Source organism: Drosophila ficusphila, unplaced genomic scaffold (assembly GCF_018152265.1).
Source record: "Drosophila ficusphila isolate 14025-0441.05 unplaced genomic scaffold, ASM1815226v1 contig_436, whole genome shotgun sequence".
Classification (NCBI taxonomy): Eukaryota; Metazoa; Arthropoda; class Insecta; order Diptera; family Drosophilidae; genus Drosophila; species Drosophila ficusphila.
In genome coordinates, this window is record NW_025064352.1 from 482,891 (window position 1) to 501,322 (window position 18,432).

An 18,432-nucleotide genomic window follows, 5' to 3' on the forward strand; every position below is an offset into this window, starting at 1 on the left:
GGAAACAAAATACTTCATAAAAATACTAAAAATTTAGCTTTTATTTTGTTTCCTCCACAAGAAACGTTGCCGACACTTATGCGAACATATCGATAGCCGACGGCGAGCAACGCTAGTTTTTTTCTTTTCAACTTTTAATTCTCTTAATTAAGCCAAATAGTCGTAGTTTATCAAAGAAAATGACACTTTATCACTTTGGAAACTGCGTGGCTCTGCTGACGCCGTACTACTTCACCTACAAATACTCCGGCCTGTGGGTTTCCCGCTGAATTTACGTAGCTGCCAAGTCCGCAGCTCCAGGTCAATAAAAATATTTATGAATTATCCCGGTTTTTTCGCAGATCCGAATATGGGGCCTTCTGGAAATGCGTGCAAGCGGGCGGAATCTATATATTTACACAGCTTTGTAAGATGTTAGTCTTGGCCACATTCTTTTACTCGGATGCTTCATCTTCCTCCAGCGGCGAGTTCAACTTCTTTGCGGTGCGTGTGCTTATCTTTATTTACCTTTACCCAATTATTAAGGTTAAAATGTATGTGCTCTCTGTTTGACAGGAGATCTTCCGCTGCAGCGTGGATATTGCCGACCTTTTAGGATTTGCCCTCATCCTCAGTCGCATCCCCGGAAAGGGGCACTCAAAGCTCATTACGGCTGGTCTTGGATGTAGGTCGACCTTAATAACTTAATTAATTTCATATCGTGGTTAACTTAAAAAGTTCGAAGTATCAGAAGAATCAGTGCTTGCCCTATTACAATAATTATGAAAATTGCAAAAAAATAATATGATCCTTTAAAATGTAACTGAGTAACAGATAATACCTGTAAAATGCAATTTAAAACTAAATATTATCTTTATTTCGCAGGGGCCACTGCTGAGGTTATTCTGTCCCGAGGCATCATGCTGTGGGTGGGTGCTCGAGGAACCGAATTCAGTTGGATCTACATACTCAAATGTCTGGAGTCGAATGTGCTTCTGGTGCAGCATATAACCACGGCCACTCTTATCTGGTTGTTCACCCGTCACGATCTGAATAAGGCGCTGAAGCCGCTGGTTAGCCTGCTGCTGGCGGTGACTGTTTTCAAGGGTGTTTGGTTGGAGGGTATGCTCCATATTCTGACCATTGGGCCCTGGCTGACGGTGGCTGTTAAAGCGCTGGTGGCTGCCATAATTGGATTCTGCACGCTGCACATCTATTCGGGTCTGGCTCAGCAGATCGGCATCTAAATTATTGTGCCAAACACCTTGTATTCCTTTTGTTTTGTATCTTGTTTATTCTTTTTTTTGGTGTTGTCACGGTGGGAATGAGATTTTGTAATAAAGACAACAATTGCGATTTAGAGAATTATCCCAAATGTTAATGAATTATAGCTACGATAACGTAATAGTAACAAAGATTGGTACAAGAGTTTTAATTAACAACGGCAATGTTTTTAAACAAAACAAAGTGGATATCCTGGCACAATTTTACAAAAACAATTTAAAGCTGATGATTGTTAAATGTTTTAGTCTCAAGACCATAATTGAGAATTGCACAGTTTCTCAAATTAACAAAGTGAACAGCCTTTGAGGCGAACAACAATTCAACAAGATGTGGACTAAACGGTCTAAAAAAATATCCATGAAACAGTTTTTCTTAATTTTAAAATATTAAGAAAGCTCTTCCTGCATTACATTTTCTATGAGCTTAGCGGACTCCTTGCCTAAAGTTATTTGGTGCATTTCAATGGAGTTAGTCCGCTTTGAGATCTCAATAAAGTTGTCCCTCACGAGATCTGAAATTAAACTTCTGAATTATTTTATATAAACTTTTTTGTTTTCAACTCACACAACAAATTAACGAAGGCTAGCGAAGCCTTGATGCGATCTGCATACGATTTGATAAAATCATTTCCATCGATCCCCTTGATTTCGGGATAACTGCGCCAAATGTTTAAGAGATCCATCATTACACTGTGGGTATCTGTAATAAAGTTTAAACATTTTTTTATAATATTTTGTTGTCAGTATCATTATCTTACCAAAATGTTTGTTCTCACAATCAACACTTTTGTTGTACAAATTATTATTATTGCTTTTTGTCTCTAAACTAACGTTGGGTACCGGAACTGGTAAAATGTCTTCCAATTCAAGTGGCCCAGCTTGATTGTTGTATACATTTTGATTTTTTGACTTCCTTAACACCTTTTCTAGAAAAAAAATTTCCTTGGCTAGGTTCTCTGTAAACTCGGAGCCGAATATAGCTCTCAGTGTGATTTCCGATTCGCATTCCAACTCTTCTGCATTTAAATCCAAGACCGAATGCTGAGTTATATCTGGAAAAATATTACTAAAAAGAAAAAATAAAAAAAGGCAGAAAAACTTATTACAAACTTACATCTTATTTAGTTTACATAATAGTTCATTTGGCGTTTTTCCAAAGGATGGTTTCTGTGGTACAACAACCCTATCCATATATTCCTTTAGATATTTGCATCTGTGCTTCATCAACTGCTTTCGAGTATACTTAATATGCTTGTCAATTATAAGTTTTTTTTTACGAAGATTCTTTGGCTGACTAAATGAATTTTTGACCGAAGTGGGTGAAATTGACGGCAACGCTGGATCACAAACTGAATCAATGTTATTGGGAAAGATTTGAGCCATAATAGCATTATCAGCTTGGAATATGTTTGATTCATCCAATCTTGGCATTTTCTCTGGTAAAATGTCAGATGGATCCTGGGCTGTTAGGCTTCGCTTAACTAAAAAAAAAAAGAATAATAATTTTTTTTAGACTTTTGGTAATATTGAAAATTATTTACAGGACTTCCTTTGCTCGCCTTTGGGATAAAGTTCTTCAAAAATGGTTAGGTCCAATTCATCACTTTCTCCAAAACCTTCGGAGGGCATGATGATGCTCCGATCCTCTATGATTTCTATTTCTTCGGTTAAGGTTATGTCGTGATATGAACTTGCTTGCGTACAGTTGCGAGGAATTTCAATGTACTGTTCCTTTCAGATTAAAATAAAGCATTAATTAAAACTAAAAATAATCCTTATAAAGTCATTGTTACAGAAATGAAGAAAGATATGTAATAGTCATAAATTTATCCATTTTCGGCGGTTATGGGTTTTAAATTTATGAACTCACCTCGTGGAACTCGTCTATCACTTGCTGTGTACATTCCGACTCCCACATCTGGCACTCAGATAGCATGTTTTTGTAGTAAACCTGAACGGATTCATTTAAGAGTTCCGGCTCCTGTAATCTGGGAAGCTTGGCAAGGGTTACTTTTGATTTCTTAGTAATGACGCGCTTTCGTTTCCGATTAAATTTGACCTCTACTTCCTCGACCTTTACTGAATTGCTCGTTGACAGAACAAAGTCGAAGTTTGTGTGTTTCATTTGATCCAGCAAATATTTCGTGTCCCCTAGAAATGATCTGAAAATTTTACTGTCCACTTAAATTGTTATATACTAAAGCTTACCTAAAAGAATGTCCACCTGAAACCTATAAATCTCGGTGGCCCCGTATACCAAGCATGAAATTTCCTTAAAGCTCACATTTTGCTTACTCCTTGTTGCGAAGGGTATTGATACACGTAACCGTTCTGCGTTTACCTCTATTAAATCAGTTATTTGCTTGCTAATAAATTTCACAAAAATTTTATGGGTAACTCGGATATGTAAAACGCATATGTATGTTTCGTACCAGCAAGAGGAAATATTTACTGCTTTGAGCTCATTCCGATCGAATTGAGCGAAAGCCGACGAACGGTTCTTGAATCGGCCAACTTTCCAGCAGGAATCTAGGACGTTGTTACCGTTCAAATCCAAGTCCATCTTAGCGGCAACATTAAACACATAAATAATACTCCGATAGTTTAGACAAACGTTATTGCTTACAATTTAACTTATGTTAACCTTTTGTTAGAAAATAAACCAAGAAAGAAATACCATGAACCTTTAGTAACGGTTCTTTTTGGCAGCCCTGGTTGTAGAAGGTTCAAGTGGTGGCAAGAATTTGAAAAAAAAAGGAAATTTCATAACACCTGCATAGTACAAATTAATTTTTTGACTTTATTGACGGATTTTATAAAAAAAATCTTAATCTGTTTTAATTTATGTATAATTTGTTATATTATTTTGCGATATTTCGCCTGCTTATTACGATATTTTTTAGCGTTCAGTAAACGGTCTCACTGCAGGTGGAACAACAAAAAACCAAAAAAAAGGAGGGATAGAAATATTTAAACGTTTACTAAAGAAAAGTGATATTTTAAGCCCACGACAACTGCCAAATAATACGCGGAACGTTTCCTTTTTCCCTCAAGACATAAAAACTAAAGCTATGGTACAAAACCTCAGTAAAGTCGGAAATCAATTACCAAAATGAAAACATGACTAATGGATAGAGTGTGGGCGTGTTTTTGTTTGTGTTTTTGATCGACGAGATTGTTGTTCCTAGATAACTTTGGTGATTTTTGTTTATTAATCAATTAACTCAATTTTTTGCAGGGTGATAACAAAATATGCGACATTAGCAACGAAGTTTTGGAGGAACTGAAGAAGTTTCGCTTTAGCAAAAGCAAAAATAATGCAGCTTTGATATGTAAGATATAGTTACCATAGTAACACGGGTTCTATATCCCAGGATTTTGTTTTTCAGTGAAAGTTGACCGGGAGAAGCAATCGGTAGTGCTGGATGAGTTTATCGACGACATCTCAGTGGACGAGCTGCAGGACACTTTGCCAGGACATCAGCCTCGATATGTGATCTATACCTATAAAATGGTGCACGACGACCAGCGCATTTCCTACCCTATGTGCTTTATCTTCTATACGCCAAGAGATAGCCAGGTGAGCGAATAGTAATATTAAAGCATTCAATTCCTTACTAGCTCTTCGGTTCCAGATCGAACTACAAATGATGTACGCCTGCACGAAGAGCGCCCTACAACGCGAGGTGGATCTCACACGCGTCTATGAAATTCGCGAACTAGACGAATTGACCGAGGATTGGTTGAAAGCCAAACTAAAGTAAAGAAGTCTCGATCTCTGGGATCAATCATTCCGGGCCGTTGTCAAAAGCAATATTTTATAATAGTTCATCGATTGATTTTGGAGCTTTTTATAGACATATTCAACCTGGATCAAGCCGATACCAACGATGCATACCAATACCAAACAACACAATGTTGAGATACGACAATTTTTACCTACAGAAAAAACAAATCAAGCTAAGATTATACAACGTAATGACAATTTTTGTATAGACAACCACATGCGGCAAGTGTGCGGGAGAGTTCTTAGTGATTTTAGTTCTTGCATTTAAGTAATAATTTTCATAGAAGCTGTGCTTGCCAAATTTCTACATGTATTTATTGTAAAGATATAAAAGCAAACATGACAAAAAATATTCCATTTTATATAAACCAACTTAATAAGTGTTCAAATGTGTATTGTAGAGATTTTTAATTTGTACACTGCAATAAATGATAAAAAAAACTGGTATATACTGGAATATAATTTTAATAAGTAATAGTAGTACCCTCTTCAAAGGTAAGTAAAATTTATTTTTACGTTAAAAATTATGAGTTTCTGTAGATCTTCAAATTATGTTGTTCAGTAATGCAGTCTTTGAGCAGCCGTGTGGTGCAGCATAGTGTAGCGTCCTTCACTAGGTGTGGGAGGTGGAGGCGGTGGTGGTGCTAGCATGTGCGCCATGGCAGCCATTCCCATTTGAGTGGCGGGATTCGGTGGCCCCAGATGGTGCAGTGCATCATGATGGTAGTGATGCGACATGGGTGGTGCAGGTGGCAGCGGCAAGTTAAGCAGATTATTGTTGACTGCATGTGTGCGAAAATGCAGACTCAGACTGTCCGCTGTATCGAAAGCCTTGTCGCAGTCCGGGCACTTAAAGTGTGCGTGATCCAGGGTGTCCAGCCCCACGGGATCGGTGTCGATGGGTTCGTCATCATCGTCGTCCACTATATCATGATTAGTGCTGGACTCCAAAGGATGGAGTTTCAACTTATGAGACCTCATGTCTCTTCGCCTGCTAAAAGCTTTTCCGCACACATCGCAGTGATGATTTTTAATGCCCGTATGAGTTATCATGTGCTTTGATAGATCCCCTGCTGTATAGAACCCTTTTTGGCAAAGCGAACATATCTGATCCCTCACCCCGGAATGTATCTTCTGATGCGCCTGGAAGTTACCCAGAGCTGAGAACTGTTTGGAGCAGATTTCACACTGAAAGGGCTTGTCGCCCGTGTGCGTTCTTTCGTGAACTTTAAGGTTGTACTTCTGGGCGAATCTCTGGATGCAGAAACTGCATTGATAGGGTTTCTCCCCCGTATGCGTCCTTATGTGCTGTGTGAGTTGGGCAATGCACTTGAAGCTCTTGTGGCATTCGTAGCAGGTATGTGGCATTTTTGGCACCGGTTTGGGTCCCCTTTTCTTGTGTTCCTCTGGTGGCTTTCTTTGGTAACGGGATCGTCTTTTGCTCACTTTAGTGTCCACCGGCTCCTCCTCGTCGCTATCGCGCTGCGGAAGCGAAGGCTTCTCCACAAAGTCCGTATTGGTGGCCGCATCCTGCCGCCAGGACTCGAGGATGCCCAAATATTGCCGGAGCCGTAGGTCACTGTTTTCACATTCCTGCTTGAAGTGAAAGGCGACTCCTAGCCGGTAAATGCAGTTGTTGCAGATCACCGAGGGTAGACCATCGGTTTTGAAGACCTTCAACCATAAATATTTCCTTTTATTAATTAAATATTATATTTGTTATTTTTTTATACCCACTCTTATTTTGGCACACTGCATCAACATGACCGAGGGCATCATGGCAAAGTCTGTGCTATAAATCGAGGTCACTGGATGCAGTTCCTCTAGGCAAACACGACATATTTTGTGTATGTTATAGTCCATTTTTTAGATCTAGAATTTAAGCGAAATAAACAAATACTTTTCCGAAATTCTTCTTTGGCTACCAACAGCTGGTTGCTACCAGGGCAGCAAAGGTACAGTAAAAGTCCAGAGTGTGGACTTCTGTTTTTATATATAAAAAACAAAGTTGGAGTTTCTTTTATGGCTTAAACTGATTTTGTTTAATGAATTTTAATTAGAGAAAATTAATTTTATAAAAGTGAACAATAAGCAATATTCACTTATTGTAACGAGTGTTCGCTGTACCCCTCAATCGGTTGTATCGATAAATGGACCAGGAACTTAAAGCCAGGGCTGCAGTGGTAAGGTTTTGAAGAGCTGCCAGACACGTCACGTCACGTTGATTTGTTTGATTAAAATAAGAGAAAAAGCGAAGATAAATTGATTTGCGGCGGTATCAATCGATCCGTAGTCGGTAGCCCGAAAAGTATAACTAATCCGCAAATTGAAGGAAACGAGGCAGAGCGATCGGCGGAGCGGGCAAGGAAGAGAGAGCGAGAGAAACTGGGAGCTGCACGGGTGAAATTTCGTGGTTGCGGTACCCCCGGACCTGACCCCCCATAATATATCCATACTGCTGGCGAGGCAAGATGCTGTGTATACAATATTAGCGATTATCGAAAGCAGGCAGCGCATGTGCCGGCATCCGAGAAAACACAAACTATTTAATATTTAAGCTTTTGTAAACAAATTCTGGAGCGGAGTGAAGAGGAGAGCAAGGTCAAACAAACTGACGGATACCTGGTGAATAGGTTTCGTTTCGTTTCGCCGCAAGCGCCAGTAATACCGCACAGCTTGCAATGGCCACAACGTTTGAGAGCCAGCTGTTGCCCAACGGCAGTCTGTCCAGGAATGGCAAGACGAAAACGGAGGAGGAGGAGGTGGATGTTGCAGCCAAAGCAAGTGCAGGTGCTGGATTAGCACGAACAGGACATCCTCCCACATCCGGCACGTTTATGAAACTGAAAACCTATCTCCTAGCTCTGCGTCCCTGGTCGCTGTCCGCCAGTCTGGTGCCTACGCTCCTCGGCTCGGCCCTGGCCTACCGATCCCAGTGGGCGGCGGAGTTTTCGCTGGCCACCTTCTTCCTCACCGCCTTCACCGTGGTCACCGTCCACTGCGCCGGCAACGTGGTCAACACCTACTTCGACTTTATCAAGGGCATCGACAAGCAAAAGGCCGACGACCGCACGCTGGTGGACCACATACTAACCAAGGATGAGGTAAGCAGTCGATCGGATCGATCATTTATTAGTTAACCCTAGAGCGATTAGGTCGTTTCAGTTCGGAAATGGATCAATAAATAATATTGAACTATTCTAAATACTTCTTATTACAAAGGCTGCCAAAATATCTTGGAATATTTTTATAATTCCTATTTCACATTCCAAATTGTTTATTTAAATTTACTGTGTTCGACAACTATTCGCTTAATGACTTCGAATGCTGAGAGGCTATAAGCTAAAATATAGGTATATAATACTTTTTTCCTGCCATTAAATTTCCAAAACGTGATATTTCAATTGTGACTTGTTTATTTTAGAAAATAAACTAACAAGTTTAAATGCAATTTATTTATTCAAAAAACGTAAACACTTAAAAAATGTCTACAGTATTTCATCAGAATCCTAATCATTTTTGTTAAGAGGGAGATCGTGTTGGAACCATAAACAATTTTTTTATTATACATGGATGGATTTAAATAAAAAAAATAGTTGTTAATTATCAAAGTACTAATTTAAGCCAGGGTCAGAAATACAAAAATAACCTGATAATTTATAATAAATTAAACAAAGATTAATATTATAAAAGAGTTCATGAGTAATTCCCAAATTCATCAGGTCAAATGTTTCTTCTTTGTTATGATTATTTCCAAGAGTGAATAAACCTAAAATTAATCCGACTGTTTAAGACAATTATAAAAGATACATTCTTGTTAATTTTTCAGGTGGTTTCACTTGGTGCCATTCTGTATATGGCCGGCTGCGGGGGCTTTGTTTTGCTGGCGGTTCTCAGTCCGGCAAAAATGGAGCATCTGGCGCTGATTTACTTCGGTGGATTGTCCTCGAGTTTTCTGTACACAGGAGGCATCGGTTTCAAATACATCGCCCTGGGTGACCTGGTGATATTGGTACTCTTCGGACCAATTTCGGTGCTTTTTGCCTTCATGTCACAAACGGGCCATGTGGACTGGACAACGATGGGCTATGCGATTCCTTTGGCCCTCAACACGGAGGCCATTCTGCACAGCAATAATACCAGAGATGCGGACAACGATCGTCGCGCTGGAATCGTAACGCTAGCCATTTTGATAGGACGCACTGCCTCGCACGTTTTGTACGCCATGCTGCTCTTCGCTCCCTACTCGCTGTTCTTCATCTTCGGCTTGAAGTACTCCCTGTGGTTCCTGCTGCCACTGGTGACCCTGCCACAAGCTTTCCAGATCGAAAAGCGTTTCCGCAACGAGCAGACGATGCACCTGGTGCCAAGGCAAACGGCCAAGCTGAACTTCTTCTTTGGCATCCTGTACATCGTGGCCTGCTGTTGTGCCCAACAGCTGCCCACCTTTGGATTACGGAAACATTGATAGATGAAAGCAACGTACGGATCTTGCAGAAAAACAGAATCAGAGAGAAACTGGTGCAATGTTTTTAGGGAATTTCATTAGGTTTTAGTCAATGTGTGTAGTGAGAAGGGTGGGCAAAGCTTTGTCAATTACCCACAGTTTGATGTTGCGCAAATTTCGAATGCCTGCTAGTCGCCCGTTAGAGTCTAAACTTTTGAACTGAACATATCCTAGCCTAAATTGTTCGAAAATTTGTTTATTACCTACTATATCCACACCAACTCGTTTTTATTTATTTCACAATGTCACAATCTTTAATCTTAACCAATCAAGAACTCAATGTAATTAATAATCATACTCTTCCTCTCGCGCGTTGGGAATTACGGACCAAGAAAGTTTTGTGCAACAGTAATCAGTAATGCTAATGCAGATCCCATTTTATATTATTATTAAATAAATGTATATCACCACATTCATACGGGTGCAGATACTTAAGTTTCGCGAATCAAAATGCAGATTTACTTTACGAATAGAAGTGCTTGGAAATGCAGCTGAGTTGAACGTTTTTTGGCATTTGGCTGGCTTGCTTTTTGTGTAATTGTTAGAGTTTTTACATATATTATATACACGAACACGAGCATATATTTATATACACATCTAGATCATGTAAGCCCAGTGTCTAGCGGCAGGCTCAGAGTGAGAATATCAAAGGAAACATTAAGTAAAACGAAACGAACAGAACACAAATTTAAATTTTTAAATAACTATATACGTAGATGTCGAGGCGAAAGGAGCAACAACTGTTTTCCATTAACAATAGCGTATGCATATAAACAAATAGCTTTAAATAACAAACAGAACAGAAGAGAGAAGAAAGCCAAAACCTAATCGCATTATAATCCATTGTGTAACTGAAAAATTGTGCGGCAATATTTATTTGTGCGCTAGTTTTATGTATATTCATTCATTCTTTTGTACACCGCATAGAGAAATGCTTCTGTTGGAATCGCTCAGCAGCCGAGTTGAATTGAACTAAGTGGAAACTTTGTAGACTACAAGTCAACAACAAGATGAACAATAATAATTATAATGATATTGATAAATAAATGTTTAATTAGAGAATGTAAACATGATTTGTGTAACGTATACAGATATGTATTTTATTGAATCGGAAGGAAATGGAAAGGGGTCTTAAAACCAGAGCATTTATATATAGAGTGTTTATATATTTCTTGGATTCTAATGTAGGTTTTTTTTTTACGCACACCTTTATCCATGACGAGGTAAGTTTAAAACACTTTTAACATTAAAAGACCATAACTGCATAATCTGTATTAATGCTCTCTAGTCACTAACATAATGTCGTAAGGCTTGACCGCAGCAGTAGCTCCTTCGAGGGGTACCTCCTCTGGAACCTGGCCAGGAATAGCTACCATTTTAAAGTTCTGCAGCACTGTGGTCATGAACATGAAGAGATTCTGCCTTCCCAACAAATCCCCCATGCAGCGATGGCGTCCAAAGCCAAAGGGATTGAAAGCCTCCGGCAGTTTTAGGTGACCGTCGAAGAGGAATCTCTCGGGATCGAAGGCCTCCGGATCGGGAAAGTCCACCGGGTTGATGAGCATTCCCCTGAAGCAGGCAATAACCATCGTATCCTTGGGAATTTCGTATCCCGACAAACGAGTATCGCAGACCGCTCGATGGGGAATTCCGAAAGTGTGGAGCATAAACATCCTGACCGCCTCCAAGGTGATGGCTTCGCAATAGGGCAGCTTGGCACGATCCCTGGACCACTCGGGAATGCGCTCCAGACCCACCACCTCCTTGATTTCCCGGAAGGCCCGCTCCTGGATTTCCGGTTGCAGCACCAAGTGCATGAAGCAGAAGCCCAGACTTTTGTTGGTCGTCTCGGATCCGGCCAAGAACATGTCCAGGCAAATGGCCAACAGGCTCTCATCACTGAACATGCCCTTCTCATCATTGCCCTCCTCCTGGGCACGAAGATACGAATCCATCAGATCCCTGGGCTCGTCGTAGTTCTTGTAGGTCAAGCGATGCAGCTCGATTTCCTTGCTCATAAAGGAATACAAGGATCGATGGCTCTCCACAAAACCATTGTATCCGGAATAATCCGGGGCAATGAAGCGAAGTAGAGGAAAGTGACTGAACAGAGCACCCACCATATCAATGTTTTTGAAGAGCTCGAAGAAGGTCTCCAGCAGCTCCGTGATCTCCGGAGAACCAGGTTCATATCTTCGACCACTTAACATGCACCAGAGGGTATTCAAAACATAAACACTCGTCAGATCGTGCATCTCGATCCGCGCCTGCTTTCCTCCGGACTTGGCCACTTGGTCCTTGAGGTCCTGCAGCAAACAGGTGGCTTCATTATGAACGATATCCATCATTCCACTTCTGGCAAAACCGAAGTTCTTTAGGTGTCTTAGGATGAATCTACGCTGCTCCACCCACATTTCCCCATCGGTTAAAAGAACTCCCAATCGGTTGTTGAAGGTCCTTAGGCGATAGAATATGCCATCGGGTCGGCCATCAATATCCTCGTTGGTCATCATCTCACTGATCGCATCATTGGTATAGGCAATTACCACCTTATCCTTGCCAATTTTGAGGCCAAAGAAGCCATAAGGATTCACATATTGCTTGGCGAACACATCAATCACTTTGCAGAACATCCCAAGGCGGCATCGCAGTTGGGAAACCTGAAGGGCACTGCCCACTATGGGATACCAACGAGGTCCTGGCGGAAATCGCTTCGGTTTACGTACTCCTCCAAACAAGATTGCCAATAAAGTGGCGCAGAAAATCCAGATGACCGCATAAAACATGTTTCCCGCCTGCTTTCACTTTTCCCAGTTATGCAATCTTCGTTGGCCAACGGAGGCTGATGGAGTATGGAGCTGGTAACTTATCCACTGCTTCCTGGTCATCCAGTCCAGAGTTCGATCCCGCGCCTGACGTTCACCCAAATCGACTGAAGCCGCTCGGTTGCCTGGGCCTCGCTTTTATAGAGGTCTCCTAAAAAGCTTTTCCTCTTGAGTTTGAGTTTGAGTTTTCTTTGGGCGTTGAAGTTTCCACAAGAGTTCGGAGTTGGGAATAATGAAAACTATAAATTATGAATGAATGAGGGAATGTTCTTCGGTTTCCTACTTATGTAAGACATTTGGTCTAAGATCTGTGGATAAGAAAACCAATTTTAAAGCAATATTTTTCTTATGTTGTATATTATAAGCAAATGTATAAATACAAAGTTTAAAGTTATAGATATAAAATTCTTGTAAACTGGTTAGATATGATAAAGGAATTGTTTGACCTAAAAGAATTAGAATTAGTTTGAATTAATTTATAAATGATTTTTGTTTCCTGATTCCGTAAAACACCATTCATTTTTTCAATCAAATTTCCAAACAGGGAAAACTTCTTCAACCTGCTGGATAATTCTATGATTCACCAATACACAATAAAGCCTCGAAGACCCAAATCTTCACCCGTCTGACCCACTGCCTCGCGGATAGTTCAACTGCATTTTCCTTGGCGATTTATCGCCGCTAACCATCGACTTTAATGGTCATGGACAGCGCCACCAAACCACTGGATCAGCGCCAAAGTCAAGGAAAACTTGTTGCGTTCAGAAAACCGCGAAAACGCAACTCGGAAAACCCGTTTGCTCCAAATGAAAGGGAAAATAAATGGAGATGTCGGAGAAAGAGGAAACGCAGGAGGAGGTTGAGGAGTTGGAGGAGGAGGTGCCTGGACAACTCGACTAGATGAGGCTATTATGTCATCGCCATCGCCATTGCGGAAAGCGGTGGGATGGACTTTGTTTTGATGATAAGTCCGCTGGTTCCGGTTTTTTTGGGGTTCGGGGTTTGGTGTTTGGGGATTGGGGATTGGGGATCGGGGTTTTGCTGTTTCAGGCGATCAAAGTGGAGCTGCCATCGAATTTTTGGCATCCAATTGGGGGCTTTAACACGGACTCCACTCGCGGAGATCGCCCATTTGAAGAGTGGCTCTCGAGCTGTAAAGACGTGACAGGACAGCAGGATATTTAACAAGGATGGGTTTCAGGTGAGCAGGATATTAAGTTGTCAAGGAGCTCCTAACCAAAGAAGTCTTAATTATCAGTAAACATTTTTAAATTCTCAAACTGCAATTTTATAATCAATTTTATTTTGCTTTCATTTTTTTTAAACCCCTTGTAGAGTCATACTTTTGGCTGCCACCGGCCTTGGAGCAATGTACATGATGCACCTTCTTGCCCAGGATTGGGTAAAGATCCGACCGATCCGGGGAATAACCCAACTAGCCGGAATGGCGGTCCAACCCATTCAACAGGTGATTGCACCCATCCAGCAGGCAAGTGGAGCATTGAATTTGTTTCGGAGCCGAAGAGAAACGAATTTGAACCATGAACTTGGTTGGGTGCGGAGGAAACAGGATGCGGGAGGAGGGAAGGGAAGGGGAGGAGCTGCATCGGGTTTGGTCCAGAGATCACCTCCCGCTATCGACTGGAAGCGGATCCTCTCCAGAGATCCCTTCGAGTGCCTGCAATCCCTGATTTGCCAACTGATGTCCGGAGCGGAAGCCAAAGTTCCCGAGGCTGAACTCCTCATGGACTACCTGGAATCATCGGTGGAAATGGCTCCCGTGAAGATTGGTAGGGCCTTTAGCCGGGGATTGGCATTGAGGGGTTCCACGGAGCTCTGCTTCAACGAGTATCCCTTCTGCCTTTACTCCGCCAAAACGATGTTGCGAATCCTGCGATGGTTCAGCGAAACGGGGGAGGTGCCCGTGGAGGAAGTACCTTAATATTAATATTAGATCTAATAATAGATCTAAGCCTCAATAAATTTAAGCAGTGTGAAATGAGGAAGTTAAAAGTTCAGTTTCTTTTTTTGGTGCGTTTGGCGATTTTTCTCTATCTGCATTTCCGATTTGTCAAAAAGTCGGAAACCGGAAATTTGTACAAGATTCCCGATGTCGTTAACTTAAATACAATATATGTGTAATAAATATCCGCACTACCTTAGATGAAACACAAGTGTTAATAAAGGATATAAAAAACATGAAAAAAAAAGAATAGTTGGAAAGGAGTTGTATCAATAGAATACTTAAACCATTCTCTTTTAAGTGTAGATGTATATGTTTACTTGAAATTTGAATGAACATGAAATATTTTATAAAACATAGTAAATTCGAACGGAGAACAAACAAAGGCAGCCAAAGAGTGTAGTTAACTAAGGTGGCAAAAAACTCCGTCCGTAGATCCTGCGCACGTCGGCGTGGTAAGCCCGTCGCCGGCAGATTGGACAGCGATGCGATCGCCGGATGGCCGTGTGGATGCAGTTCTTTCCGAACAAGTGGCCGCAGCGCAGCGACACCAGGCAATGTCTGCCATCACCGGACCAAGGCAGCAGGCAAATGGGACAGGTGACGTCCTCGGTCAGTGCCCTAAACTGGTCCATCCGCTGGTTGAGTCCAATTACCCCCGCGCGCAGTTCGATGATCACATTCTCGCCGATGGTCATCATCCGATCGTGAATGGTCCTCGCTCGCATGAACACCTCCTGGCGCAACTGGGCCAGGAGCCGACGACGTTGGGTGCTGAAGCGCCTCATCTGAGCATTCAGCTGGCGCAGCTGGCGGATTTGCTCCTCCAGAACTTCCGGCTCCTCCGTCGGCTCTTGCTCCACACGCTCAAGCTCTTGCTCCAATTTCCCGATTTCCTCCATCAGAAGTCGAATTTTTCTCTCGTTTTCAGGGCACTGGTTCTCGTCCGATGACATGTTGTATTGTTGTGGGCGCTCAACACCAGATATCTAGATCTAAAAAGTTTCAAAAGAGTGCTAGGAACGGAAGTCATAAAATATAGTAATACCAACAGCTTGATTATAGAAAAAGTTTATTTAATAACAATAAATTTTCCTTTGTAGTTATCATCAGTATGCAAAAATATTCATATACATTCTATATTACAAATGATTAATCATAAAAACGGAATGAAGTAAAGACTCGAAAGCGATTCAGCTTCTTCATTATATTTCGAGATTTGGGGTTTGTTGCTTTAAATAACAAATGAGCGAGCAGTAATTTAGTTAATGATAAGCTTTCAAAGCCCACACCATTAACGAAAATAAGTTAAGATAGAAAGTTGGTTTTGTTCAAAGTAATTTGTACATAAGATAGCAGTTTAAAGAGAGCTTCTGTTGCGACTTCATTTTGTGCACAATTTGCAGAGATTCATGCTTAGATTTGAGCACTAACATAATAATTTAAAGATGAGAATAAGGTGAGAAATAAATTCAATAGCAGTAAAGCACGTTAAGCCAGTGGAGGAGTCTTGCCACTGAGAGTGACACTCGTGACATCCTTGACGATCATCTCGGCCACCTGCCAGGCGATCTCCTCCTGCACATTGTCCTCCGGCAGATTCACCAGCTTACGCATTGCATTTTTGATTTTGCTTCCGCTGACACTCAGGGACCATGGTTGCGATTTGAGAGCCACTGCATCCACGGCCTCAAAGTCCCGCTCATAGCGACCCAGGGAGTTGACAAAACCGAACTTAAGCGCACCCACAGGTCGCTGCCAAAGCAGTTGGGGATTGGTCAGCTGCCTGGCGTCGATGTTCAGACTTCCCGGCTGCTGATTGTTCGACGTTTTCGATGGCAGCTGGTCCATGGAAGCCAGCAGTGTGTTGTGCTGCGAGATGTGCGTGCAGTCTGACATGGAAAGTGTTTTGCGATGACGCTGCTGGGTGTTGCAAGTTTTTCCAGTCCTACGCAGGCTCAGCTTTTGCTGGAGATTCGAGTAAGGGGTGGAGTTATCTATAAAAATCAGAGCTTGGTTAATACAGAAACACGAAATAAAACCGAACAACCGACCTCTCTTAACCTTCAATTCATTCACATAGTTATCAAAGATGTGCGACTTTAAGAAGTCGGTAAAGTATTTCTGCTCCAGATATTTGGCAGTTACAATAAGGGCCAAATCGAACGCTTGCCACTGTTCGCCTGGAGCACAGATGGCCTGTTCCACCCTCAAGCGCAGCTTCTGTGACATCCAGAGACGACACTCGGATTGCAGGGAGAAGTATCTGTCGTAGATGATCATGGCATCGCTCTGGGCCGCCTTGCGATCCTCCTCCTTCTCTTCGCCGGAAGCAAAGCTCTTGCGAAAGTTAATGGCCGTGATCCAGAACTCCAGACACTCGCGCTCCTGCCGCTGCTCCAGGTACTCGGTAAAGTAAAACAAAGCCAGTTCGCTGTTCAACACATCGTAGATATTTATGGAGCTGCCTTCAATCAACTCCAAGCAGTAGGTGGAATAGTAGCCGCTTTGCAGAAATCCCTGAACATGGTCTCGCTCCAGTTGCTCCAGCACAAACTCCCTGGCTTCATCGAAGCAGCTGGCAGGTATGGGTTTGCTACTCTCCGACTTGTCCCTCCCGCAAAGGAGCAGCGATATGTGCGCTAGGATGACGATGGGCAGCTCCACTTGCAGACTGGCGTTCACTATCAGATACTTTTGGTAGATGGCTATGGCATCGCTGATGCTGGCCCGGGAAAGTTCCGAGTTTGCCACACATCCTGTGACAGATTTTTGCCTATTGATCTGCTTGTTGGTCTCCGCGTAGATTCGGCTCTTTTCGTCATCCGTCAGCGGCTTGCGCATGGACAGATCGCACAGCGTCTTCAGTTCAGGTACATCGTTGTCTTCTTTGCTGGGAGAAGTTTGTTCCGCCTTCGTCAACGGCTCCTCCTCTGGTTCCTCTTTCTCCTGCGTAAGCGCCGCTCGCTTGAAGTTCTCAATGTCCAGGTAGAATTTTATCAAGGGCAGGGCGTGTCGGGTGTCCAGATATTGTACGAAGAAGCTCAGGCAGTTTGGATCGCTGACAATGGAAGCCAGGTTCATGGAGAGGCGTGAGTTGTAGGTGAAAATGTCTAGAAAAAAAAAATGTATTCATTTTTTTTTTTGGTTCACAGAGCGGTCTTGTTTTTGGATTTTAATTTAACATATTAAAATATAAATTTTAGCAGCATCTATATTTTAGCCAATTAAAACATACGATATCTATTTTTTAATGTCTTTTTAGAGATTTAGCAACTTTAATGGGATTTCCCAACGCGATAAGATGCGATTGAAAGGTGCGAACGTGATGAGCAAGTGAATAATAGGCGGTGAGGTAATTACCATCGTTGCTGGAGAGACTGATACCATCGGAGGGGGCTCCTCCTCCGGGTCCCACGCCACCTCCGCCCTCCTCCTCCGCCTCTAGGAACACCTCGTCGCAGAAACTGGTTGTCGAGCGCAATGAGTGACGTTTGTGCGCCGAGATTCCATCGATGGTGTCCACATCATCAGCTATTTGGGCGCAGTTGGCATCCGTGGCATCTTGGCTGCTGCGACGGCGGCCTAAATAAAAGAAAACAGTTATTGGTGTCAGCAGAAGGGCGACAAAGAAGAAGAGGCCAAGTGGGCGGGGGAGCTGGGTGAAAACAGCAGCGAAGTTAGTTATACTTTTTGCACTTACTGGCTTGCCTCTTGATGTAATTCAACATCTTTACATTCTCCGGCTTTCGGTGGTTCCACAAAACGCTCCTTGTGCTTTACTATTCCGTTTAATAGGGGCAATTGACGAATTAATTTATTTAATGCGATGTGACGGTAAATATTATGAAAATGGCTCAGTGCAGTGTTGCCAGATGGTGATTTTTTCGACCAAATGTCGAGTTCAAACTTAAAAAAATCACTATTCTCATCTCAGCCGGTAATATACCTGGTTTCCACAGTACACCGAACTATAATATTATTTCACCAATGTGGTGGCTGTATCGGCTAAATGAGGAGAACGTATTAAATAGGTTTGGAGGGTGTACACGCTAAGGTAGGTGGGTGTATCGGATTTCTTTGACTTT

General features: G+C 42.1%; 9 protein-coding genes across 12 annotated transcripts; 4 read left to right on the top strand and 5 right to left on the bottom strand.

The window, feature by feature from the left end:
- The first annotated feature begins 81 nt into the window (after positions 1-81).
- On the top strand, positions 82-1,396 carry LOC108098282 (transmembrane protein 147). The gene is made up of 4 exons (XM_017201086.2): positions 82-253; positions 342-483; positions 556-664; positions 865-1,396. The coding sequence occupies exons 1-4, from the start codon at positions 180-182 to the stop codon at positions 1,224-1,226; spliced, it is 687 nt and encodes a 228-aa protein (XP_017056575.1). The 5' UTR covers positions 82-179; the 3' UTR covers positions 1,227-1,396.
- LOC108098280 lies at positions 1,382-3,960 on the bottom strand. 4 transcript variants are annotated; one of them, XM_017201085.1, is made up of 8 exons: positions 3,695-3,960; positions 3,471-3,628; positions 3,133-3,413; positions 2,804-2,987; positions 2,377-2,743; positions 2,021-2,328; positions 1,828-1,962; positions 1,382-1,774 (listed from the first exon to the last, which is right to left on the bottom strand). In XM_017201085.1, exons 1-8 carry the CDS (start codon positions 3,823-3,825, stop codon positions 1,650-1,652), a joined length of 1,689 nt encoding a protein of 562 aa, XP_017056574.1. In that variant the 5' UTR covers positions 3,826-3,960; the 3' UTR covers positions 1,382-1,649. The 4 variants fall into 4 exon arrangements, with proteins under 4 accessions (XP_017056574.1, XP_017056573.1, XP_017056572.1 ...); XM_017201084.1 differs by having other exon boundaries at positions 2,804-2,993; XM_017201083.1 differs by having other exon boundaries at positions 3,471-3,960.
- A 212-nt stretch (positions 3,961-4,172) lies between these two features.
- On the top strand, positions 4,173-5,496 carry LOC108098279 (glia maturation factor beta). Its single transcript, XM_017201081.2, has 4 exons — positions 4,173-4,336; positions 4,501-4,594; positions 4,652-4,842; positions 4,898-5,496. The coding sequence occupies exons 1-4, from the start codon at positions 4,334-4,336 to the stop codon at positions 5,024-5,026; spliced, it is 417 nt and encodes a 138-aa protein (XP_017056570.1). The 5' UTR covers positions 4,173-4,333; the 3' UTR covers positions 5,027-5,496.
- A 95-nt stretch (positions 5,497-5,591) lies between these two features.
- Positions 5,592-6,988, bottom strand: LOC108098278 (zinc finger protein 39). The gene is made up of 2 exons (XM_017201080.2): positions 6,787-6,988; positions 5,592-6,723 (listed from the first exon to the last, which is right to left on the bottom strand). Exons 1-2 carry the CDS (start codon positions 6,910-6,912, stop codon positions 5,608-5,610), a joined length of 1,242 nt encoding a protein of 413 aa, XP_017056569.1. The 5' UTR covers positions 6,913-6,988; the 3' UTR covers positions 5,592-5,607.
- A 244-nt stretch (positions 6,989-7,232) lies between these two features.
- LOC108098274 (ubiA prenyltransferase domain-containing protein 1 homolog) lies at positions 7,233-10,624 on the top strand. Its single transcript, XM_017201076.2, has 2 exons — positions 7,233-8,153; positions 8,879-10,624. Exons 1-2 carry the CDS (start codon positions 7,731-7,733, stop codon positions 9,515-9,517), a joined length of 1,062 nt encoding a protein of 353 aa, XP_017056565.2. The 5' UTR covers positions 7,233-7,730; the 3' UTR covers positions 9,518-10,624.
- Positions 10,625-10,830: 206 nt separating this feature from the next.
- On the bottom strand, positions 10,831-12,342 carry LOC108098167 (probable cytochrome P450 303a1). The gene has a single exon (XM_017200899.1). It carries the CDS (start codon positions 12,340-12,342, stop codon positions 10,831-10,833), a length of 1,512 nt encoding a protein of 503 aa, XP_017056388.1.
- Positions 12,343-13,571: 1,229 nt separating this feature from the next.
- Positions 13,572-14,323, top strand: LOC108098166. Its single transcript, XM_017200898.1, has 2 exons — positions 13,572-13,582; positions 13,717-14,323. Exons 1-2 carry the CDS (start codon positions 13,572-13,574, stop codon positions 14,321-14,323), a joined length of 618 nt encoding a protein of 205 aa, XP_017056387.1.
- Positions 14,324-14,638: 315 nt separating this feature from the next.
- On the bottom strand, positions 14,639-15,329 carry LOC108098183. The gene has a single exon (XM_017200917.1). The coding sequence runs from the start codon at positions 15,298-15,300 to the stop codon at positions 14,752-14,754; it is 549 nt and encodes a 182-aa protein (XP_017056406.1). The 5' UTR covers positions 15,301-15,329; the 3' UTR covers positions 14,639-14,751.
- A 70-nt stretch (positions 15,330-15,399) lies between these two features.
- Positions 15,400-18,227, bottom strand: LOC108098230 (A-kinase anchor protein 10, mitochondrial). Its single transcript, XM_017201012.2, has 4 exons — positions 18,048-18,227; positions 17,708-17,929; positions 16,399-17,457; positions 15,400-16,341 (listed from the first exon to the last, which is right to left on the bottom strand). Exons 1-4 carry the CDS (start codon positions 18,073-18,075, stop codon positions 15,836-15,838), a joined length of 1,815 nt encoding a protein of 604 aa, XP_017056501.1. The 5' UTR covers positions 18,076-18,227; the 3' UTR covers positions 15,400-15,835.
- Between the last annotated feature and the right edge of the window lie 205 nt (positions 18,228-18,432).

Bases quoted from the DNA above. Each gene is read 5' to 3' on its own strand.
- LOC108098282 (XM_017201086.2), top strand. From the start codon at position 180: ATGACACTTTATCACTTTGGAAACTGCGTGGCTCTGCTGACGCCGTAC. The intron at 254-341 runs GTGGGTTTCCCG...GTTTTTTCGCAG, and splicing joins ACCTACAAATACTCCGGCCT to ATCCGAATATGGGGCCTTCT. The intron at 665-864 runs GTAGGTCGACCT...TTTATTTCGCAG, and splicing joins CATTACGGCTGGTCTTGGAT to GGGCCACTGCTGAGGTTATT.
- LOC108098280 (XM_017201082.1), bottom strand. From the start codon at position 3,825: ATGGACTTGGATTTGAACGGTAACAACGTCCTAGATTCCTGCTGGAAA. The intron at 3,414-3,470 runs GTAAGCTTTAGT...GATCATTTCTAG, and splicing joins TCAGGTGGACATTCTTTTAG to GGGACACGAAATATTTGCTG. The intron at 1,775-1,827 runs GTGAGTTGAAAA...GTTTAATTTCAG, and splicing joins AGCCTTCGTTAATTTGTTGT to ATCTCGTGAGGGACAACTTT.
- LOC108098279 (XM_017201081.2), top strand. The intron at 4,595-4,651 runs GTAAGATATAGT...TTTGTTTTTCAG, and splicing joins AAATAATGCAGCTTTGATAT to TGAAAGTTGACCGGGAGAAG. The intron at 4,843-4,897 runs GTGAGCGAATAG...CTTCGGTTCCAG, and splicing joins ATACGCCAAGAGATAGCCAG to ATCGAACTACAAATGATGTA.
- LOC108098278 (XM_017201080.2), bottom strand. From the start codon at position 6,912: ATGGACTATAACATACACAAAATATGTCGTGTTTGCCTAGAGGAACTG. The intron at 6,724-6,786 runs GTGGGTATAAAA...TTATGGTTGAAG, and splicing joins TGCAGTGTGCCAAAATAAGA to GTCTTCAAAACCGATGGTCT.
- LOC108098274 (XM_017201076.2), top strand. From the start codon at position 7,731: ATGGCCACAACGTTTGAGAGCCAGCTGTTGCCCAACGGCAGTCTGTCC. The intron at 8,154-8,878 runs GTAAGCAGTCGA...TTAATTTTTCAG, and splicing joins ACATACTAACCAAGGATGAG to GTGGTTTCACTTGGTGCCAT.
- LOC108098167 (XM_017200899.1), bottom strand. From the start codon at position 12,342: ATGTTTTATGCGGTCATCTGGATTTTCTGCGCCACTTTATTGGCAATC.
- LOC108098183 (XM_017200917.1), bottom strand. From the start codon at position 15,300: ATGTCATCGGACGAGAACCAGTGCCCTGAAAACGAGAGAAAAATTCGA.
- LOC108098230 (XM_017201012.2), bottom strand. From the start codon at position 18,075: ATGTTGAATTACATCAAGAGGCAAGCCA. The intron at 17,458-17,707 runs GTAATTACCTCA...TTTTTTTTCTAG, and splicing joins CAGTCTCTCCAGCAACGATG to ACATTTTCACCTACAACTCA. The intron at 16,342-16,398 runs GTCGGTTGTTCG...TGATTTTTATAG, and splicing joins TGAATTGAAGGTTAAGAGAG to ATAACTCCACCCCTTACTCG.